The sequence below is a fragment of the Scyliorhinus canicula genome, chromosome 12, assembly GCF_902713615.1.
Source record: "Scyliorhinus canicula chromosome 12, sScyCan1.1, whole genome shotgun sequence".
In the NCBI taxonomy this organism is placed as follows: domain Eukaryota; kingdom Metazoa; phylum Chordata; class Chondrichthyes; order Carcharhiniformes; family Scyliorhinidae; genus Scyliorhinus; species Scyliorhinus canicula.
Window position 1 is genome coordinate 108,666,863 of NC_052157.1, and position 19,258 is coordinate 108,686,120.

The 19,258-nt window shown below is 48.3% G+C and overlaps 1 protein-coding gene across 1 annotated transcript in view; it reads right to left on the minus strand.

The window, feature by feature from the left end:
- LOC119974889 (GAS2-like protein 2A) overlaps window positions 1-18,812 on the minus strand; it is a 75,940-nt gene extending 57,128 nt beyond the window's left edge. The window contains exon 1 of the mRNA XM_038814224.1: window positions 18,271-18,812. Coding sequence (XP_038670152.1) covers window positions 18,271-18,637 — 367 coding nt within the window. The 5' untranslated portion in view covers window positions 18,638-18,812. The remainder of the gene's footprint in view (window positions 1-18,270) is intronic.
- Window positions 18,813-19,258: the final 446 nt, after the last annotated feature.

The window sequence follows — 19,258 nt, forward strand, 5'->3', positions numbered from 1 at the left end:
AGGACTCGATACATATATTTCATTGGTTGACAGTGACACACCCCTGGCCAATCCTCAATTCCGATGACTTTTCTAGATCGGAATATGGGCCGTGCATCATAAAAGGTTCAAAATTCTGGAACTCCCTCCCTAACAGCACAGTGGGTATACATACACCATAGGGACCGCAGCGGTTCAAGAAGGCGGTTCACCACCACCTTCTCAAGGGCAAATAGAGATGGGCAATAAATGCAGGCCTGGCCCAGCGATGCCCGCTTCTCATGAGTGAATTATAAATAAGGTAACAAATGTGATTCCATCTGATTTACACCTTGCTCGAGTCCAATTTCACACCAATCTCTGATCCAAAATCAATTCAATCTGACCATTCTGCTGGAGTAGAACATGTGTCATCACCAGCATAGCAACAATGTGTGGTTTGCACCAATGGTCAGGGTGTTTATTAGTAAATAAAACAAAAGTAAGATATAGCGCAAGCTGAAAATCTGAAATGAAAAAAACAAAATGCGAGAAACGGAATCAGGCTGCATCTGTGGGGCGGGAAATAAAGTTAACAAGTTGGGATTTTCCAGCCCATCCCATTGGGTCCCCCCCCCCGGCGATGGGGCGGGCAAGCTGCACAAAACGGCATAGACCTCAGTGGGATCGGAAGATCCCACCAGCAGCCAATGACAAACCACCTCCACCATTGGAAAACCTGCCACGCGAGGGAGGGGCAGGGGAGCAGGCGATGGAAAATCCCATACAACATTTCAGATGATGCCTTTACAATCAAAACTGGACGATGTTAGAGAGGGGCACTGGAAACACCGTAGCGCACAAGGGTACAGACAAAGAGGTGAAAAATGGGTTGAGAATAAATAGGTGTTTGAAGGCCGATGCAGACACGATGGGCCGAAGGGCCTCTTTCTGTGCAATAAAACTCTGTGGCTTTATGAACGTTGTCCAGTTCTAATGAAAGTGTCCACTCCCTCCCAGGACAAGGATAGAGTCCCCATCATTCTCACATTTAATCTCTCCAACCTCCGTATGCAAAGCATAATCCTCCGCCATTTTTGCCAACTCCAGCGTGATGCCACCACCAAACACAACTTCCCTTCACTCCCTCTGTCAGCATTCCGCAGAGACCGTTCCCTCCGAGATAATCTAGTCCACTCCTCCACCATACCCAGTACCTCTCCCATCACCCATGGCACCTTCCCATGCAATCGCAGAAGGTGTAACACCTTCCCCTTTAACTCTTCCATGCTTAACATTCCAGGCCCAAAACACTCATTCTAGATTAAGCAGCGTTTCACTTGCATCTCTTCCAATTTGGTCTACTGCATTCGCTGCTCCCAATGTGGTCACCTCAATATCGGAGAGACAAAACGCAGACTGGGTGATCGCTTTGCTGAGCATCTTCGGTCTGTGCGCATTCAGGACCCTGACCTCCCTGTTGCTTGCCATTTTAACAAAAGACCCTGCTCCCATGCCTACATGTCTGTTCTTGGCCTGCTGCAATGTTCCACTGAAGCTCAACGCAAACTGGAGGAACAACATCTCGGGCGGAATTCTCCGCTCCCACGTGGCATCGGGAAGGCCGTCGTGAACTCGGCCGAGTTTCATGATGGCCTCGGAGGCCGCTCCTCGCACACTATTCACCCCCCTCTAGGGGGCTAGGAGCGGCGTTCCGTAAATCTCGGCCGCTGGCCTTGACGCTTGCGTCAAGGCGGCACGCAGAGAATGACGCGACGGCGGTGCCTAGGTGACGTCAGCCGCGCATGCGCAGGTTGGCTGGCTCCAACCCGCGCATGCGTGGTTGCCGTCTTCCCCTCCGCTGCCCCGCAAGACATGGCGGCTTGATCTTGCGGGGCGGCGGAGGGGAAAGAGTGCGTCCCTTGGAGACGCCGGCCCGACGATCAGTGGGCACCGATCGCGGGCCAGTCCCCTCCCGAGCACGGCCGTGGTGCTCACTCCCCTCTCCGCCCCCCACAAGCCACAAACGAAGCTTTGGCACCATGTTCACGACGGCAGCGACCAGGTGTGCCGGCGTGAACAGGTGGGGAACGTCAGGCCGCTTGGCCCATCTGGGCCGGAGAATCGGCGGTCGCCGTGAAAAACGGCGAGCGCCGATTCTCCAAACGGGTGGTGGGAGAATGGCGGGGGGTGCCAAGGCAGCGTGTCGTGAGTCACCCGGCCCTCCCGCAATTCTCCCACCCGGCGTGGGGAGCGGAGAATCGCGCTCCTCACCTTCTGGTTAGGCACGCTACAGCCTTCCGGTCTCAACATCGATTTCAACAACTTCAGATGATCAGCACTACCCCACCTTGACCCATTTGTTTTCATCCCATTTCATGTTAACTGTCTTTTACCATTTCCTTATTTCTTAATATATATTTAATCCCCCCTCTCCCAATCTGATCCACTTTTCCTTAACCTTTCTCCTCTTTGCTTCCCCCTTCCCCTCCCCCCACACCTACAGTTCATCCTCTGATGTTAGTTTCCCTGCTGTTTGGCCTTTTACATCTTTTGTTCTCTCTGGGGACTGCCATTAACACTCTTTCCCCTTGGTTTCTGTGGCCATTAGTACCCGGTTTCCCTGGGTTTCTGTGGCTATGACTCATCTTTCATTCTCACTCCACAGTATAAATATTTCCCACTTACTCTGTCTGTTAGCTTTGACAAAGAGTCATCGGACTCGAAATGTTAGCTCTTTTCTCTCCCTACAGATGCTGCCAGACCTGCTGAGATTTTCCAGCATTTTCTCTTTCGTTTCAGATTCCAGCATCCGCGGTAATTTTCTTTTATCTGATGAAAGGTCATTGACTTGAAACTTTGGCCGGAATTCTCCAACCGTCGGGATTCCCACTTCCCTCTGGCAGCGCCCCCTCGCCCCTGGCAGCGTGTGGTGACTTCAATGGAAAACTCCATTGACAAGCGGTGGGAAGAGAGAATTCCGCCACCAGCGAATGGCGCAATGCCGAGAAACGCGTAGCTGGGGCAGCGGGGAATCCAGCCCGTTACGGCCGGTTCTCCCTCCCTCCGGGTTTTTATTTTGTTTACAAAAAGAAAGAAAGACTTGCATTTATCTGGAGTTCCCCAGGGAGTCCTCAACACCGTCCCTGGACACCATGACGTTTCATGGCTTCAGATTAAACCTGGGCAAGGAAACCTCCTGCTGATTACCACGTACCGGCCACCATCAGCTAATGAATCAGTACTCCTCCATGTTGAACACCCCTTGGAGAAAGGACCAAGGGTGAAAAGGACGCAGAATATGCTCCGGATAGGGGACTTCAATGTCCATCATCAACAGTGGTATTGGTAATACCACCACAGACTGAGCTAGCTGGGTCCTAAAGGGCATAACTGATACTTGACCTCATCCTCACCAATCTGCCTGCTGCAGGTGCATCTGTCCATGACAGTATCAGTAGAAGTGACCACCACACAGTCCTTGTGAAGACAAAGTTCCGTCTTCACATTGAGGATACTCTCCATCGTGTTGTGTGGCACTATCACCATGCTAAATGGGCTAGACTTCAAACAGATCTAGCAACTCAAGACTGGGCATCCATGAGGCGCTGTGGGCCATCAGCAGTAGCAGAATTGCATTCAACCACAATCTGCAACCTCATGGCCTTGCATATCCCCCACTCTATCATTACCACCAAGCCAGGGGATCAACCCTGGTTGAATCAAGAGTGCAGGAGAGTCTGCCGGAGCAACATCAGGCATACCGAAAAATTAGGTGTCATCCTTTTCAAGCTACAACACAGGACTACTTGTGTGCCAAACAGCATAAGCAGCAAATAATAGACAGAGCTAAGCTATTCCATAACGAACGCATCAGATCTAAATTCTGCAGTCCTGCCACATCCGGCCGTGAATGGTGGTGGACTATTAAACAACTCACTGGAGGAGGCTCCTCAAATATCCCCATCCTCAATGATGGAGGAGCCCAGCATATACGTGCAAAAGACAAGGCTGAGACATTTGCAATAATCTTCAGCCAGAAATGCCGAGTGGATGATCCAGTTTAGCTTGGTTTCCTCCGGAGGTCCCCATCATCACAGATGTCAGTCTTCAGCCAATACAATTAACTCCACGTGATATCAAGAAACAGCTGAAGGCACTAGATACTGCAAAGGCTATGGGTCCTGACAATATTCCGGCAATAGTATTGAAGACTTGTGCTCCAGAAGTTGCCGCACCCCAAGCCAAGCTGTTCCATTACAGCTAGAACATTGGCATCTACCCGGCAATGTGGAAAATTGCTCGGGTGTGTCCTGTACACTGAAAACAGAACAAATCCAACACAGCCAATTACTGTCCTATCAGTCTACTCTCCAACATCAGCAAAGTGATGGAAGGAGTCATCAACAGTGCTATCAAGCGGCACATACTCAGCAATAACCTGCTCATGGACACTCAGTTTGGGTTCCGCCAGGGTCACTCAGCTCCTGACCTCATTACAGCCTTGGTTCAAACATGGACAAAGGTGAGGTGAGAGTGACTGCCCTTAACAATCAGGGTAGCATTTGACAGAGTATGGCATCAACTGGAGTCAACGGGAATCAAGGGGAAAACGCTCCGTGGTTGGAGCCATACCTGGCACAAAGGAAGATGGTTGTGGTAGTTGGAGGTCAATCATCTCAACTCCAGAGCATCACTGCAGGAGTTCCACAGTAGTGTCCTAGACCCAACCATCTTCAGCTCCTTCATCAATGACCTCCCTTCCATCATAAGGTCAGAAGTGGGGATGGTTGCAGACGACTGCAAAATGTTTAGCACCATTCACGGCTCCTCAGATAATGAAGTAGTCCATGTCCATGTGCAGCAAGACCTGGACAATAACTAGGCTTGGGCTAACAAGTGGTAAGTTACATTCGCGCTACACAAGTGCCAGGCAATGACCATCTCCTATAAGAGAGGATCTAACCACCACCCCTTGACATCCAATGGCATTACCATCACTGAATCCCCCACAATCAACACCTTGGGGTTACCATTGATCAGAAACTGAACTGGACTAAGGCTAGGAATCCTATGGTGAGTAACTCACCTCCTGACCCCCCCCAAAGCCTGTCCACTATGTACAATGCACAAGTGAGGAGCGTAATGGAATACTCTCCATTTGTCTGGTGGAGTGCAGCTCCAACAACTCTCAAGAAGCTTGGCACGATCCAGAACAAAGCAACCCACGTGATTTCTCCCACTTCCACAAACATTCAAACCCTCCACCACCAACGAACAGTGGCAGGCATGTGTACCATCTACAAGATGCACTGCACGAACTCACCAAGTTTCCTTAGACAGCACCTTCCAATCCCACGACCACTTTCATCTAGAACGACAAGAGCAGCAGATACCTGGGAACCCCACCACCTGGAGGTTCCCCTCCAAATCACTCACCACCCTGACTTGGAAATATATTGTCGCTCCTTCACTGTCGCTGGGGCAACATTCTGGAACTCCCTCTCCAATAGCACCTACACCTCAAGGACTACAGCGGTTTGGGAGGCAACACACCACCACCTTCTGAATGGCAACCAGGGATGAGCAATAAATGCTGACCTAACCAGCGAAGCCCACATCATGTAAATGAATGCATAATTTTTTAAAACCAGGAGGCTGTTGGCCAATTTAATCAAGCATAACCTCCTAGACACAGCATGTGGTTTCAATAATAGTTTCACACTCAGACCTGAATTCATCAGGTACAACAACACCAGGAATCTCTTCTTCCTCTCAAGCCGGGAACTTGCTACACGTGGACAGCAACCTGCCGAGGTAGAAGCAAACTACCCTTAATAAAATCTCGAGAGGCCTCCACAGCGCGATAATTGACTGGAGAGCCTAATATGGATGTCAATTCTAATCAGTGCGGGGACAGAGAGAGACACAAAGGCTGAATCATCTGGATTTATAGACATTCTTGGAGTGGTGCCATTTTGGGACCTGACCCTGCTCAGGTCAGCCGCGTGCCCTGCTGCATAATCTGTTCGACTGCGTTAATGCACTTTCCTCAGCTATCGAGTCCTGGGGTGGATCTTGAACCCAGAGCGACCGGCTCCGAGGCAGCAAGCCACTGTGCCACAAAATCTCCCCCTGTACCCCAGTGGTGACCGTCATTTCTGAGAGAGTCAATATTACTTCACACATCTGCTCCCCTGGCTCTCTCACTACTCTCGGAGATTCATTTGTTTTCCGCTCTTTCAGACTGCTCCAGGCATCCTGCTGATTTATGCTGAGGTCAGTTACGCTCAGAGCATCACTACAATACTGAGAGAGAGAGCACGGTGCTCTGTACTTTCTCCTTGCATTCACTAGGAAAGGAATGATTTATTATACTGCATTAGACTCATCCTCATTTTCTATTTCGTTTGCATTTCCTCACCTACTCTCTCACTGCTGTACAATGTTACAAATATACTAAAGTACTGTCATGGTTCATGCCTCTGGCTATAGTTTCTACTGGTCCTTCTTTGAGCCTCTGTTCATCATTTACTGTATCTTGTTTCCGAATAGTCTGTATTTGGCCGCAATGAATCCTTTCTCCTTTCGCGCTACAGGATTTGTATTGGTTATTCTCCCTTCTTGTTTTGGTGCTCGGTTTAATTTGATCAGTCGAATGATGCTGCCCAGAGCCCTGCCATTTTGCTTCCTTTCCTGACCTGAGGGCCTGTTAGTCGAAGGGATGACGATGACACTTGCTCTGATTCCTGACTCTGCTCTTTACTTGTGCGGCATTTCTGTTGCTCCACTCATGCACCCAAGTGGGCCCTGATTGAAGTTTTCACCTCTTCGGTTGGTGGCCTGCGGCTGCCAGACGGGTAGCTGTTGCTGGTGAGAGCCCTCCTCCAGCGAAAGCACAGGGAAGTGGGGGATCATGTAGGCAAACGCTGTTCCCATTGGTGGAAGGATCGAGGGCAAAAGGCAGAGATCTGAGGCAATTGGCACAAGAAACAGCAATGGCGGCGTGAGGAAAATAGTTGGAACGCAGCGAGAGGTTAGGATCTGGACTGTGCTGTTGGAGAGAGTGTGACGGAAACAGGTTCAATCAAAGCATTTAAGAGAGACTTGGATTATTATCTGAAAAAAAAAGGCAGAGTTTCGGGGAGAATCGGGGGGAGCGGGACTGGATGAATTGCTCCTCTGAAGGGCTGCGTCTGACACAATGAGCTGAATGGTCTCCTGCGTTTGTAACATCATGCGTTTGTGAGTTTGCGAGCCGTCTGGTGTAATTCTTCAGTGGCGCTTCTTCCATGTCGCTGGGAAATTCCCAGGCATAATGCACAAGTACACTGGGAGTAGGCCATTCAGCCCCACAAAGCAGTCAAGTACTAATCTGTAGCTCATCTATTCACTCACCAATGCTCAGATACCCAATAAAATCCTGATCATCTCAATCTCGAATACCCCCACTGTCCCAGGAATCTACGGGGAGGTTGGGGGGGGGGGGGGGGGGGGGGGTGGAATGAGGAGTTCAAGAGTTCTGTGTGTGTGAGAAACATTACTTCCTGATTTCCCTCCTGAATGACCTGGCTCTCATTTTTTGATTCTGTCCCCTTAATGATCCTCCTCGCAAAATATTTTGTTTTTCTGTAACTACCCTCTTAAACCAGATAGTCTTTTAATTAAATGGCCTCTCAATCATTTAGACTCAAGGAAACACCAGTCAAGATTGTGCACATTTGTGTACATTTCTCCTCAATGTCACTCTCTAAGCCTTTTTCTTATTCTGGTGAATCTGCGATGTACCCTCTCCAGAGCAACGCTCTCTCCCCTGGGATGGCGTGGAGCCAAAACTGAGTACAGTACATGAGGTCTGACCAAGGCTCGATACAACTGAAGCGTAACTTCCTTCACTTTGTGCCCCAGCCTCCTTGATAAAAACAAACATTCCATTAGCTTTTTTGACTGCTCTTTGCTACTACCCAGAAAGCTTTAAATGACACTGGTGCGCACAGACTCTCAAGTTTATTTTCTCCTACGATAGCACACCTTGTTGTGAGATGGCTGTTTCAATTGTGTTTGCAAACAGAAAAGTAATTTGAAAAACTCTCCTTTGGTAAAGACAGTGCCGTTTTAAAAGCATCGACAGCATTGTTATTTTTTAAAGCAATAACAAAGACTTCTGTCCTTTCAATTGCCTCACTGAATTACAGGAAGGGTGGTTCCATCCCCACCATAGTGCACGGTGCTGAATGAGTGCTCTTTATTGGCTCAGTTTTTGCATTAGATCGAACAGTAAATAAAAGCTATCGGCCTCAACAAGAAAAATGTGCGTTTATATAGCACCTAGGAAACCATCCCAAGACACTTAATTTGAACGTCACTGGGCAGACGTTAGAGCAGATGATCAAAGCTCAGTCAAAGAGGTGGGTTTTAGAAAGGGTCTTAAAGGAGGAGTGGTAAAGAGGCGGAGAGATTTAGGGAGGGAATGCCACATCTCAGTGTCTAGGCAGCTGAAGGCATAGTGATAAAGTGGGAGGTCACAATTAGAGGAGTGCAGAGGTCTTGAATGAGCGGCGGTAGATTTAGAACTGAGATGAGGAGGAGCCATTTCTCGAGAGGGTGTATTTGTGCAGCTCGCTGCACCATAGTGCGGTGGAATTTGAGTCATTAAATGGTTTCAAGAAGGAGATCGATATATATAATGGGTTAAAGGGATATGGGCAACAAGTGGGGAAGCAGATTTGAGACCGGGAAGAGATTAACCATGATCTTTAATAATAATCTTTATTGTCACAAGTAGGCTTACATTAACACTGCAATGAAGTTACTGTGAAAAGCCACTACTGATTGAATGGTGGAGCAGGCTCAAAGTACTGAATTGCCTACTTCTGCTCCTAATTTCTATATTCTTATGCTGAGGCGAGGGGATGTAGAGTTATAAGACTGGAGCTGGTTTACAGAGATTGGGAGACCAGAAGGAATTTAAAAATAAATCCATTGGAAGATGATAGTGTGGCCAACTGCACTGAAGACCGTGGACAGGACAAGAAGGATAATTTCCCACAGTCACAGTGAGATAGGGTGCTGTATGTGACTTTGACAGAGGCTGTTTCAGTACTATGGCAGGGGTGGAAAGACAACAGGAGGTTTCCAACACAGAAATAATCGGACATTTTCTAAAGTTAAAGACTAAATTGTCAGCAACTCCTGCCAAAGGCTAATCTGCAATTAAATATGGAAACGGGACCGATGTTAACTATTGGTTCACCACAAAATTTTTAATTCTTATTCTCATATACAGAGCCTTCCAGAGCCTTGCCCTTTGCCCAGCTCAGTGACCTCCGCCATCCATAAAAAGCTCCAAAGACTCATTCTTTCAATTCAGGCCTTTGGTGCCACCTCAAATCCATTTCTGGTATCTTCGGGGACCATAGAATCCCTACAGTGCAGAAGGAGGCCATTTGGCCCATCGAGTCTGCACTGACCATCTGAAAGAGCACTCTACCTAGGCCCACTCCCCTGCTCTATCAACCCCGTACCAATATTGGAGGATGTGCCTCAACAGGCGAGGCTTGACATAGATTTTTGTCCGATAGCAACCCTGGTGAGGTACCTTTGGACATTTTTCTATGTTAAAGGTGCTATCTAAATGCAATTATGTTTTTGTTTGTTACACTGCTTTTCAGACATTCAGTACAGGATTAGCCATAATCTCCTCCTCCTGGCGCATTTTCCTGTGGTGGAGGCAGCATTGGCCACCGGTAGGATCTTCAGGTCCCGCTAATGTTAACTGAGTTTTGAGTGGCTCTCTCACCCCACAGCCGGGGAAACCACCATGGTGTGGGTCAACTTCAGATGGCACTGGAAGATCCCGCTGGTGGGAAGGCTGAAGAATCCCATCTATTGTCTTCTTTCCCCACGGGAATCTGTATTCAATACTGGCTGAGCTCATCAATCTCCCTGCCCAGAATGTTTGTAGCATTCGTCTCACTTTTGACCTTGACCTGGATTTCTGATCTAATTTCCTCACCTCCATCAAGTTCACCTACTTTCACGTTTCTAACATCACCTGATTCTCCTCGAGCCTCAGCTCATCTGCGCTGAAGTTTACATCCAGGTCTTTGTTACCAATGCTTTCGTGATCTCTCACCTTGCACCCTCTGTAAACCAGCCTGAGCCCATTCTGCCCAAAGTGCCTTAACTCACACCAATACTGTTCAACCTGTGCTCGCTCACCTACACTGTATCCCAGCCCAGCAATGACACAATTTGAAAAGTCTCATCTTTTGCATAGCCTTATGAAATGAAAAAAAAAATGAAAATCGCTTATTGTCACAAGTAGGCTTCAATTAAGTTACTGTGAAAAGCCCCTAGTCGCCACATTCCCGCGCCTGTCGGGGGAGGCTGGTACGGGAATCGAACCGTGCTGCTGGCCTGCTTGGTCTGCTTTAAAAGCCAGCGATTTAGCTGAGTGAGCTAAACCAGCCCCTTATCTGTAATGTCCCCCCATCTCTGTAATCTCCACCAACCGACAACCCTCTGAGATATCTTCATTCCTCCAATTCGGACCTTTTGAGCATCCCTGGTTTCCATCACTCCACCACAGGTGGAGCATGACTTTAGCACAGTACGGTGAAACAGTGGTTAGCACTGTCGCCTCACAGCGCCACGGGTACGGGTTCGATTCTGACCGTGGGTCATTATGTGGAGTTTGCACGTTCTTCCAGTGTCTGCGTGGGTTTCCTCCCGGTGCTCCAGTTTCCTCCCATAGTACACCGATTTGCAGGTAAGGTGGGTCGGCCATGATCAATGCATGGGGACAGGGGAATGGCCCTAGGTAGAGCTGCTTAGGTCCTAAGATCTGGAATTCCCCCTCTTAAAGAACAAGAGGTGCAGAGGTTGAAACCGAAACTTATTTCTTCGGCTGTGCTTTTGGTCATCCGTCCCATATTTATTTGAGTTGCTCAGTGTCAATTTTTTAAATATATGTACATATATTTTTTTATAAATTTAGAGTATCGAATTATTTTTTTTCCCAATTAAGGGGCAATTTAGAGTGGCCAATCCACCTAGCCTGCGCATCTTTGGGTTGTGGAGGTGAACCCCACACAGACGCGCGGAGAATGTGCAAACTCCACACGGACAGTGACCTAGGGCCGGGATTCAAACCCAGGTCCTCAGTGCCGTGAGGCAGCAGTGCTATCCACTGTTCCACGTAATATATGTATATATAAATTTGAAGTGTCCAATTCTCTTTTTTTTCAATTAAGGGACAATTTAGCATGGTCAATACCTACCCTGCACATCTTTGGGTTGTGGGGGTGAGGCCCACGCAGACCAGGGGAGAATGTGCAAACTCCACACGGACAGTGATCCGGGGCTGGGATTGAACCCGGGTCCTCGGTGCCGTGAGGCAGCAGTGCTAACCACTGTACCACCGTGCTGCCCTTCGGTGTCAAATTTTGTTTGATAATTTGCTCCTTCCAAGTGCCTCAGATGTTTTACTGTTAAAAATGCAAATTGTCAAGATCTTGACCTCATTAACTCGCAGTGAACTGCAACTAGGCCCCTGTGGTTATCTGTGGACTTTACCGTTTCCTGTGTACCTCGAGGAGTTGGGACTTAGTCCTGTTAGTGGACACAGTCCCAGAATAACGGAGGAGGTCATTTCTGAGAGGAGGAGGGTGGTGGATCTTTGGAATTGACCATCCCAGATGGTTGTGGTTCAATCATTGAGGATGCTCTGGACAGACATCAATTTCTGGATACTAATGACATCAAGAGACACGGGGATCGTGCAGGAAAATGGAGTTGAGATAGAACATCAGCCATGGTCTCATTGAATATTGAAGCAGGCTTAATGGGCCTAATGGCCTACTCTTGCTCCCTATGTTGCTATTGGACAGTAAGACAACAAGAGAGTCCTAGTTAGCCACATGCATGTAAAATTGTATGTTGCCATGGCAACATGAACCCCTTTGCAGGGGGTGCAGATGGCTGGTGTGGATCAGATTTGTGCCAACCACATGGGATCCCATCCCCATTCCAGCTGGGGTGAAATTTGGGATCTGCCTCCTTGCCCTACCTGCGGTGCACGTTGTGGTCCATTTAGGTGGGACCTGCCCTCAGGGCAGAGAGCTGATGAAGGTTTTATACTCTACTTTGCAATACTGCTGTGTGCTCTCTGACCAGCTTAAAGCAGGTTTCCCTGAGAGTACGGCACAAGAAAACACAACAGTGCCGATACTTCCTCAGGAAACTAGGCATGTCCACATTGACTCTTACCAATTTTTACAGATGCACCATAGAAAGCATCCTATCTGACTGCATTGCAGCCTGGTATGGTAACTACTCGGCCCAAGACCGTAAGACACTACAGACAGTCGTGAACACAGCCCAGTCGATCACGCAAACCTGCCTCCCATCCATTGACTCCGTCTACACCTTCCGCTGCCATGGGAAAGCGGGCAGCATAATCAGAGACACCTCCCCGCTGAGTTATTACCTCTTCCAACCTCTTCCATTGGGCAGGAGATACAAAAGTCTGAGAACATGCATAAACAGATTCAAAAACAGCTTCTTCCCCGCTGTTACCAAACTCCTGAATGACCCTCTTATGGACTGATCTGATTTCTCCATGCATCTTCTCTACTGTCCAGCACTACACTCCGTATGTTTCACCCGATGTCTATGTATTTACTTTGTGTATTTTGCTTTGATTTGATTTATTGTCACACGTACCAAAGTACAGTGAAATGTATTTTTCTGCGGCCGAGGAACGTACACAGTACGGACATAGCAGATACAAGAATAATCAACAGGGAACATTGACAAATGGTACATCGACAAAACAGTGATTGGTTACAGTGCGGAACAAGGGGCCAAACAAAGCAAATACACGTGCAAGATCAGCATAGGGCGTCGTGAATCGTGTTCTTACAGGGAACAGATCAGACCAAGGGGGAGTCGTTGAGGAGTCTAGTAGCTGTGGGGAGAAGCTGTTCCTATGTCTGGATTGTCGAGTCTTCAGACTTCTGTACCTTCTGCCTGATGGAAGGGTCTGGAAGAAGGCAATGCCTGGGTGGGTGGGAGAGGTCTCTGATAATGCTGTCTGCCTTCCTGAGGCAGCGGGAGGTGTAGACAGAATCACTGTGGGGGGTGGCAAGCTTGTGTGATGCGTTGGGCTGAGTTCACCACACTCTGCAGTTTCTTGCGATCTTGGACCAAGCAGTTGCCATACCAGGCTGTGATGCAGCCGGATAGGATACTCTTTATCGCACATCTGTAGAAGTTTGTGAGAGCCGATGCAGACATGCCAAATTTCCTTAGCTTCCGTAGGAAGTAGAGAGTTGGGCTTTCTTGACTGTTCCATCAATGTGAATGGACCAGGACAGACTGTTGGTGATGGTGACCCTCAGGAACTTGAAGCTATTGACGATCTCCACTTTGGAGCCATTGATGCAGACGGGAGTGTGTGTCGTGCTGCGCTTCCTGAAGTCGATGATCAGTTCCTTGGTCTTTCCAACATTTAGAGAGAGGTTGTTTTCGGTGCACCATGCAACCAACTGATTTATCTCCCTTCTGTAGTCTGATTTGTTGTTGTTTGAGATGCGGCCCACCATAGTCGTATCATCCGCAAACTTATAGATTGAGTTGGAGTTAAATGTTGCCACACAGTCATGTGTGTATAGGAAGTACAGTAGAGGACTGAGCACACATCCTTGCGGGGCTCCGGTGTTGAGGGCTAATGTGGAGGAGGTGCTGTTGCCTATCCTGACAGATTGCGGTCTGTTGGTGAGGAAGTCCAGGATCCAGCTGCACAGGGAGGGGTGAAGTCCAAGATTGCAGAGTTTGGTTATTAGTCTTGTTGAGATAATGGTGTTGAAGGCGGAACTGTAGTCTATGAACAGCAGTCTTACATAGGTGTCCTTGTTGTCGAGGTGTTGATTGCAGAGCCAGTGAGATAGCGTCTGCTGCAGTGAGTGGCAAACTGCAGTGGTTCGAGACCGTCTGGGAGGCTGGCAGTGATCCTTCTCATGACCAGCCGCTCGAAGCATTTCATGAGAACAGAAGTTAGGGCCACCGGGTCGGTAGTCGTTGAGACAGGCTACCTTGTTCTTCTTTGGTACTGGTATTATGGTGGCCTTCTTGTTTATCATTATTTCCTATGTTTTTCATGTATGGAACAATCTCTCTGGAATGTACACAGAGCAATACTTTGCACTGTATCTCGGTAAAAGTGACAATAAACCCAAATCCAATATTGGGAGTGTCATTTTTCAGATGAGCCATTTAAGCGAGGCCCCATCTGCCCTCTCAAGTGGATGTAAAATAATCTTTAAAACCTCTCTCTTTGTCCAAGCTTGTGGTCATTCAACCTAGTACCTGTATCTCTTTATGGGACTCACCATCACATTTTGCCCTATGCTGCTGCTATGAAGCCTCACATAGTGTTTTATTATATTGCTGGTGATTTATAAATATAAATTGTTGGTGTGAACGATTTGGAAAGTCATATGGTTATTTCAAAGTCAACTGGGGGAGCTGACCTTGCTGTCCCAGGCAAGATTTATCCCTCAGCCTAACTTTGAAAACAGTTTAAACAGTATAAAGACACAAGAGGTTATGCTGCAGCTTTACAGATCCTTGGGTAGACCCCACTTGGCGCACTGTGAGCAGTTTGGGGCACCTCATCTTAGGAAGGATATTTTGGCCCTGGAGGGAGTGTAACGTAGCTTTACTAAAATGATGGACGAGGGGGTTGTTACAAGGAGAGATTACACAAATTAGGCCTGTCTTCACGAGAATTTAGAAGGTTAAGGGCTGATCCGATCGAAGAATTGAAGATATTAACAGGGAAAGACAGGGTAGATTGGTTAGGGATTCTAAACCTTGGGGGCATTGTCTAAAAATTAGGGCTAGACCATTCAGGAGAGAGGTTCAGAAGCATTTCTTCACTTTGCAAGTCTCTCCCACAAAAGCAGTTGAAGCTGGAAAATTAGTAATTTTGAATCTGAGATGAATACATTTTTATTAAGCAAAGATATTAAGGGAAATGGGCCAAAGGCAAGTAAATGAGGCTGGATTCTCCGAAAATGGGGCTATGTCCCCATGCCGGCGTAAGAATGCAGGCATTGCACTCCCCAGTTTCCTGAAAACAAATCAATCCGATTCACTTACCTGCAGGGGGCTAGCAGGGACCTGGAGTGCTTCTCGCAGCTTTGGCTGCGGATATGGGCCCCCGCACTTCCGGTTTGGAGTCAGCGCATGCGCAAAGCGGCGGCCTCGCCGATTGCCATGGGGGACTTGGATGGCGGATCCACACAAAGAAACTAGGCCCACCCGATCGGTCGTGTGCCCAAGGATCCGTCCAGTCCAATCTCTCCCCCGGCCAGCCATAAGGCCCACACCCCCCCGGTGCCCGATCCCCCCGCCGCCAACCACACTAGCATCCCGACCGGCCATACCATGTTAGTTCCACACCGTCAGGAACTCGGCCGGTCCAGAGCGGAGTATCGCTGGGCGGGCCTCTGGCAATGCCCCCCCCCCCCCCCCCCCCCCCCCCCAGCTGCGCGGCGTGATTCACAGACGCGCGGATATTCAGGGCCCAGAGAATCGGCGTAGTGGCGCCGGGCCTGATTCCATCGGGAAATTTTGGCGTGGGGCTGCAGAGAATCCAGCCCATGGAGTTAGGCCACAGATTGGCCATGGTCTCATTAAATGGTGGAACAGGCTCGAGGGTTGAATGGCCTACTCCTGTTTCTATGTTCCTAATTTGCCTGGTCATTGATCACATTGCTGTTTGTGGGCACTTACTGTGAACAAACTGGCTGCAGCATTTCTTACGTTTCACACTCCAAAATACTTCATTGTTAGGGTGATCGGGGGTGTGAAAGACGCAATATAAATGCAATGTTTTATTTCCCCCTGACTTCTTTTTTCATAACCAAACTGCTAAAATTAAAATGCGGACATCTTCGGAAAGAGTTGGGAGGTCAGGGCTCATCCGTGGAGAGAACGAGGCAAGTTAATGTTCCCGGAGGATGACCTTTGATTGAAACCCAATGACGTTTTGGGTGAGCAACTTAAAATGGAGGGAACCAGAGGAAAGAAGAAAGGATCATATCTTCTGTGATGCCTGTCACAGTTAAATAGCATACCACCCTTTATAGGTCCTTTAGAGGATGAGAAGGGAGATTGAATAATGGGAGATGAGGAAATGGCTGAGGAATTGAACAGGTTTTTTGGGTCGGTCTTCACAGTGGAAGACACAAATGCCAGTGACTGATGGAAATGAGGCTATGACAGGTAAGGACCTTCAGATGATTGTTATCACTAAGGAGGTAGTGATGGGCAAGCTAATGGGGCTAAAGGTAGACAAGTCTCCTGGCCCTGATGGAATGCATCCCAGAGTGCTAAAAGAGATGGCTGTGGAAATTGCAAATGCACTGGTGATAATTTAACAAAATTCACTAGATTCTGGGGTGGTCCCGGTGGATTGGAAATTAGCAAACGTGACACCACTGTTTAAAAAAGGAGATAGGCAGAAAGCGGGTAATTATAGGCCTGTTAGCTTAACTTCAGTAGTAGGGAAGATGCTGGAATCTATCATCAAGGAAGAAATAGCAAGGCATCTGGATGGAAATTGTCCCATTGGGCAGATGCAGCATGGGTTCACAAAGGGCAGGTTGTGCCTAACTAATTTAGTGGAATTTTTTGAGGACATTACCAGTGCGGTAGATAATGGGGAGCGAATGGATGTGGTATATCTGGATTTCCAGAAAGCTTTTGACAAGGTGCCACACAAAAGGTTGCTGCGTAAGATAAAGATGCATGGCATTAAGGGTAAAATAGTAGCATGGATAGAGGATTGGTTAATTAATAGAAAGCAAAGAGTGGGGATTAATGGGTGTTTCTCTGGTTGGCAATCAATAGCTAGTGGTGTCCCTCAGGGATCAGTGTTGGACCCACAATTGTTCGCAATTTACAGAGATGATTTGGAGTTGGGGATTAAGTGCAATGTGTCCAAGTTTGCAGACGACAAGATGAGTGGTAAAGCAAAAAGTGCAGAGGATACTGGAAGTCTGCAGAGGGATTTGGATAGGTTAAGTGAATGGGCTAGGGTCTGGCAGATGGAATACAATGTTGACAAATGTGAGGTTATCCATTTTGGTAGGAATAACAGCAAAAGGGATTATTATTTAAATGATAAAATATTAATACATGCTGCTGTGCAGAGAGACCTGGGTGTGCTAGTGCATGAGTCGCAAAAAGATACAACAGGTAATTAAGAAGGCAAATGGAGTTTTGTCCTTCATTGCTAGAGTGATAGAGTTTAAGACTAGGGAGGTTATGCTGCAGTTGTATAAGGTGTTAGTGAGGCCACACCTGGAGTATTGTGTTCAGTTTTGGTCTCCTTACCTGAGAAAGGATGTACTGGTGCTGGAGGGTGTGCAGAGGAGATTCACTAGGTTAATCCCAGAGCTGAAGGGGTTGGATTACGAGGAGAGGTTGAGTAAACTGGGACTGTACTCGTTGGAAGTTAGAAGGAGGTGGGGGGGATCTTATAGAAACATATAAAATTATGAAGGGAATAGATAGGATAGATGTGGGCAGGTTGTTTCCACTAGTGGGTGAAAGCAGAACTAGGGGGCATAGCCTCAAAATGAGGGGAAGTGGATTTAGGACTGAGTTGAGGAGGAACTTCTTCACCCAAAGGGTTATGAATCTATGGAATTCCTTGCCCAGTGAAGCAGTTGAGGCTCCTTCGTTAAATGTTTTTAAGATTAAGATAGACAGTTTTTTGAAGAATAAAGGACTTAACGGTTATAGTATTCGGGCCGGAAAGTGGAGCTGAGTCCACCAGAGATCAGCCATGATTTCAGTGAATGGTGGAGCAGGCTCAAGGGGCCAGATGGCCTACTCCTGCTCCTAGTTCTTATGTTCACCCCTATAGCTCAGGAATAGTGACTCGGGCGGACCCTTATTGGTATTATTGGCATGGGAGTGTATCCTGGCAAGATGGGTGGGCGGAGGGGGGGGGGGGCACATAGGATAGAAAGAGATTGGGAAAGAATATTACTTGCACAGAACAGGCCTCATAGAAATCCCCCACCTTAACCCATGTCACTCAAATAAATGCAAAGCACTACAGGATGTTGGGATTTGAAACAAAAACAGAAAATGCTGGAAAAACCCAGCAGTCCTGGCAGCATTTGTGGAGGGAGAAACAGAGTTAACCTTTCGGATCTAAGTGATCCTTCGACTAGGATACCTCTGAAAGCTACAGGTTAAAATCTAAAGTCAGCGCGCGGGTGTGCTGCTCACCTTTAATCTCCAGCTCCTTACGGCACCATTGGATAAAGTTGGAGACGTTGTCCCGGGCCAGGAAGGTGCCAGGCTGGGCAGTGGTAGTGTAGGTGACCCCGCTCTGTGGCAGCTTCAGTTTGGACAGCAGTTGGGGGTAGTCCCGGGAGAAGTCCTGGGCCACCCTGGTCACATTGTTGGCATGCTGGCACAGCACCCAGCCTGTTTCCAGCCCCTCCATGAAGCCCTCCAGTGCCATCTCCAGCCCGTACAGCTCATTCAGCCACTCGGCCAGGTCCTCCTTCATGGCGAACAGGTACTCCTCGCTGGATTTAAAGGGACGAATGCTCTTGGCGGTGGCTGATTGGATATTGTGAGCGTTGGCCATGCCTTGTGCAGTTTGACAAGAATCACAGCATATTTCCACCTGGGGCGGGCGGGGGGTCTTAATATGCCCTTGGCTCCAACTCACATTACACTGGGCCTCGGAGACCTTTCCCTTTAATCGCAAACTTTGTCCAGAGTCTTTCCCTGGGGTCCAGGTGCTGATCCCGGAGCCTGGAGCCACCGTGCCGAGGTCGGGGAGAGGTGCTTAAAGGGGCCTCACGCCCTCCTGGACACGGTGTTTACAGTCACATACTTGTGTTTCCTACCGATCCCTCTCCCTAGCGACGGAAAAGGCGTCCCTCCTCCTCCTAACTTAACCCCTGCCTGCCCGGGCTGACTGCAGACAGCACAGCGCTTCCTTCTTCCCTTTCACAACCCCGCTCTCTTTCTCTCTCTTTTTACAGCAGCTCTCGGGTGATTCTCTCTCTCTCCCCGCAAGTCTTTGGTTGGATTCTCCCGCATTTTCCTCCCTCTGTCCGGTCAGAACTTTCCCCTCAATGGTCTGTGTCTCTCTTTCCCTTGTCTGCTCAATGTCTCCATTCCCTTTCTTTGGTCAGTGTCTCATCGAACCCCCACAGTGCAGAAAGAGGCTATTCGACCTGTTGAGTCTAGATCCACTCCA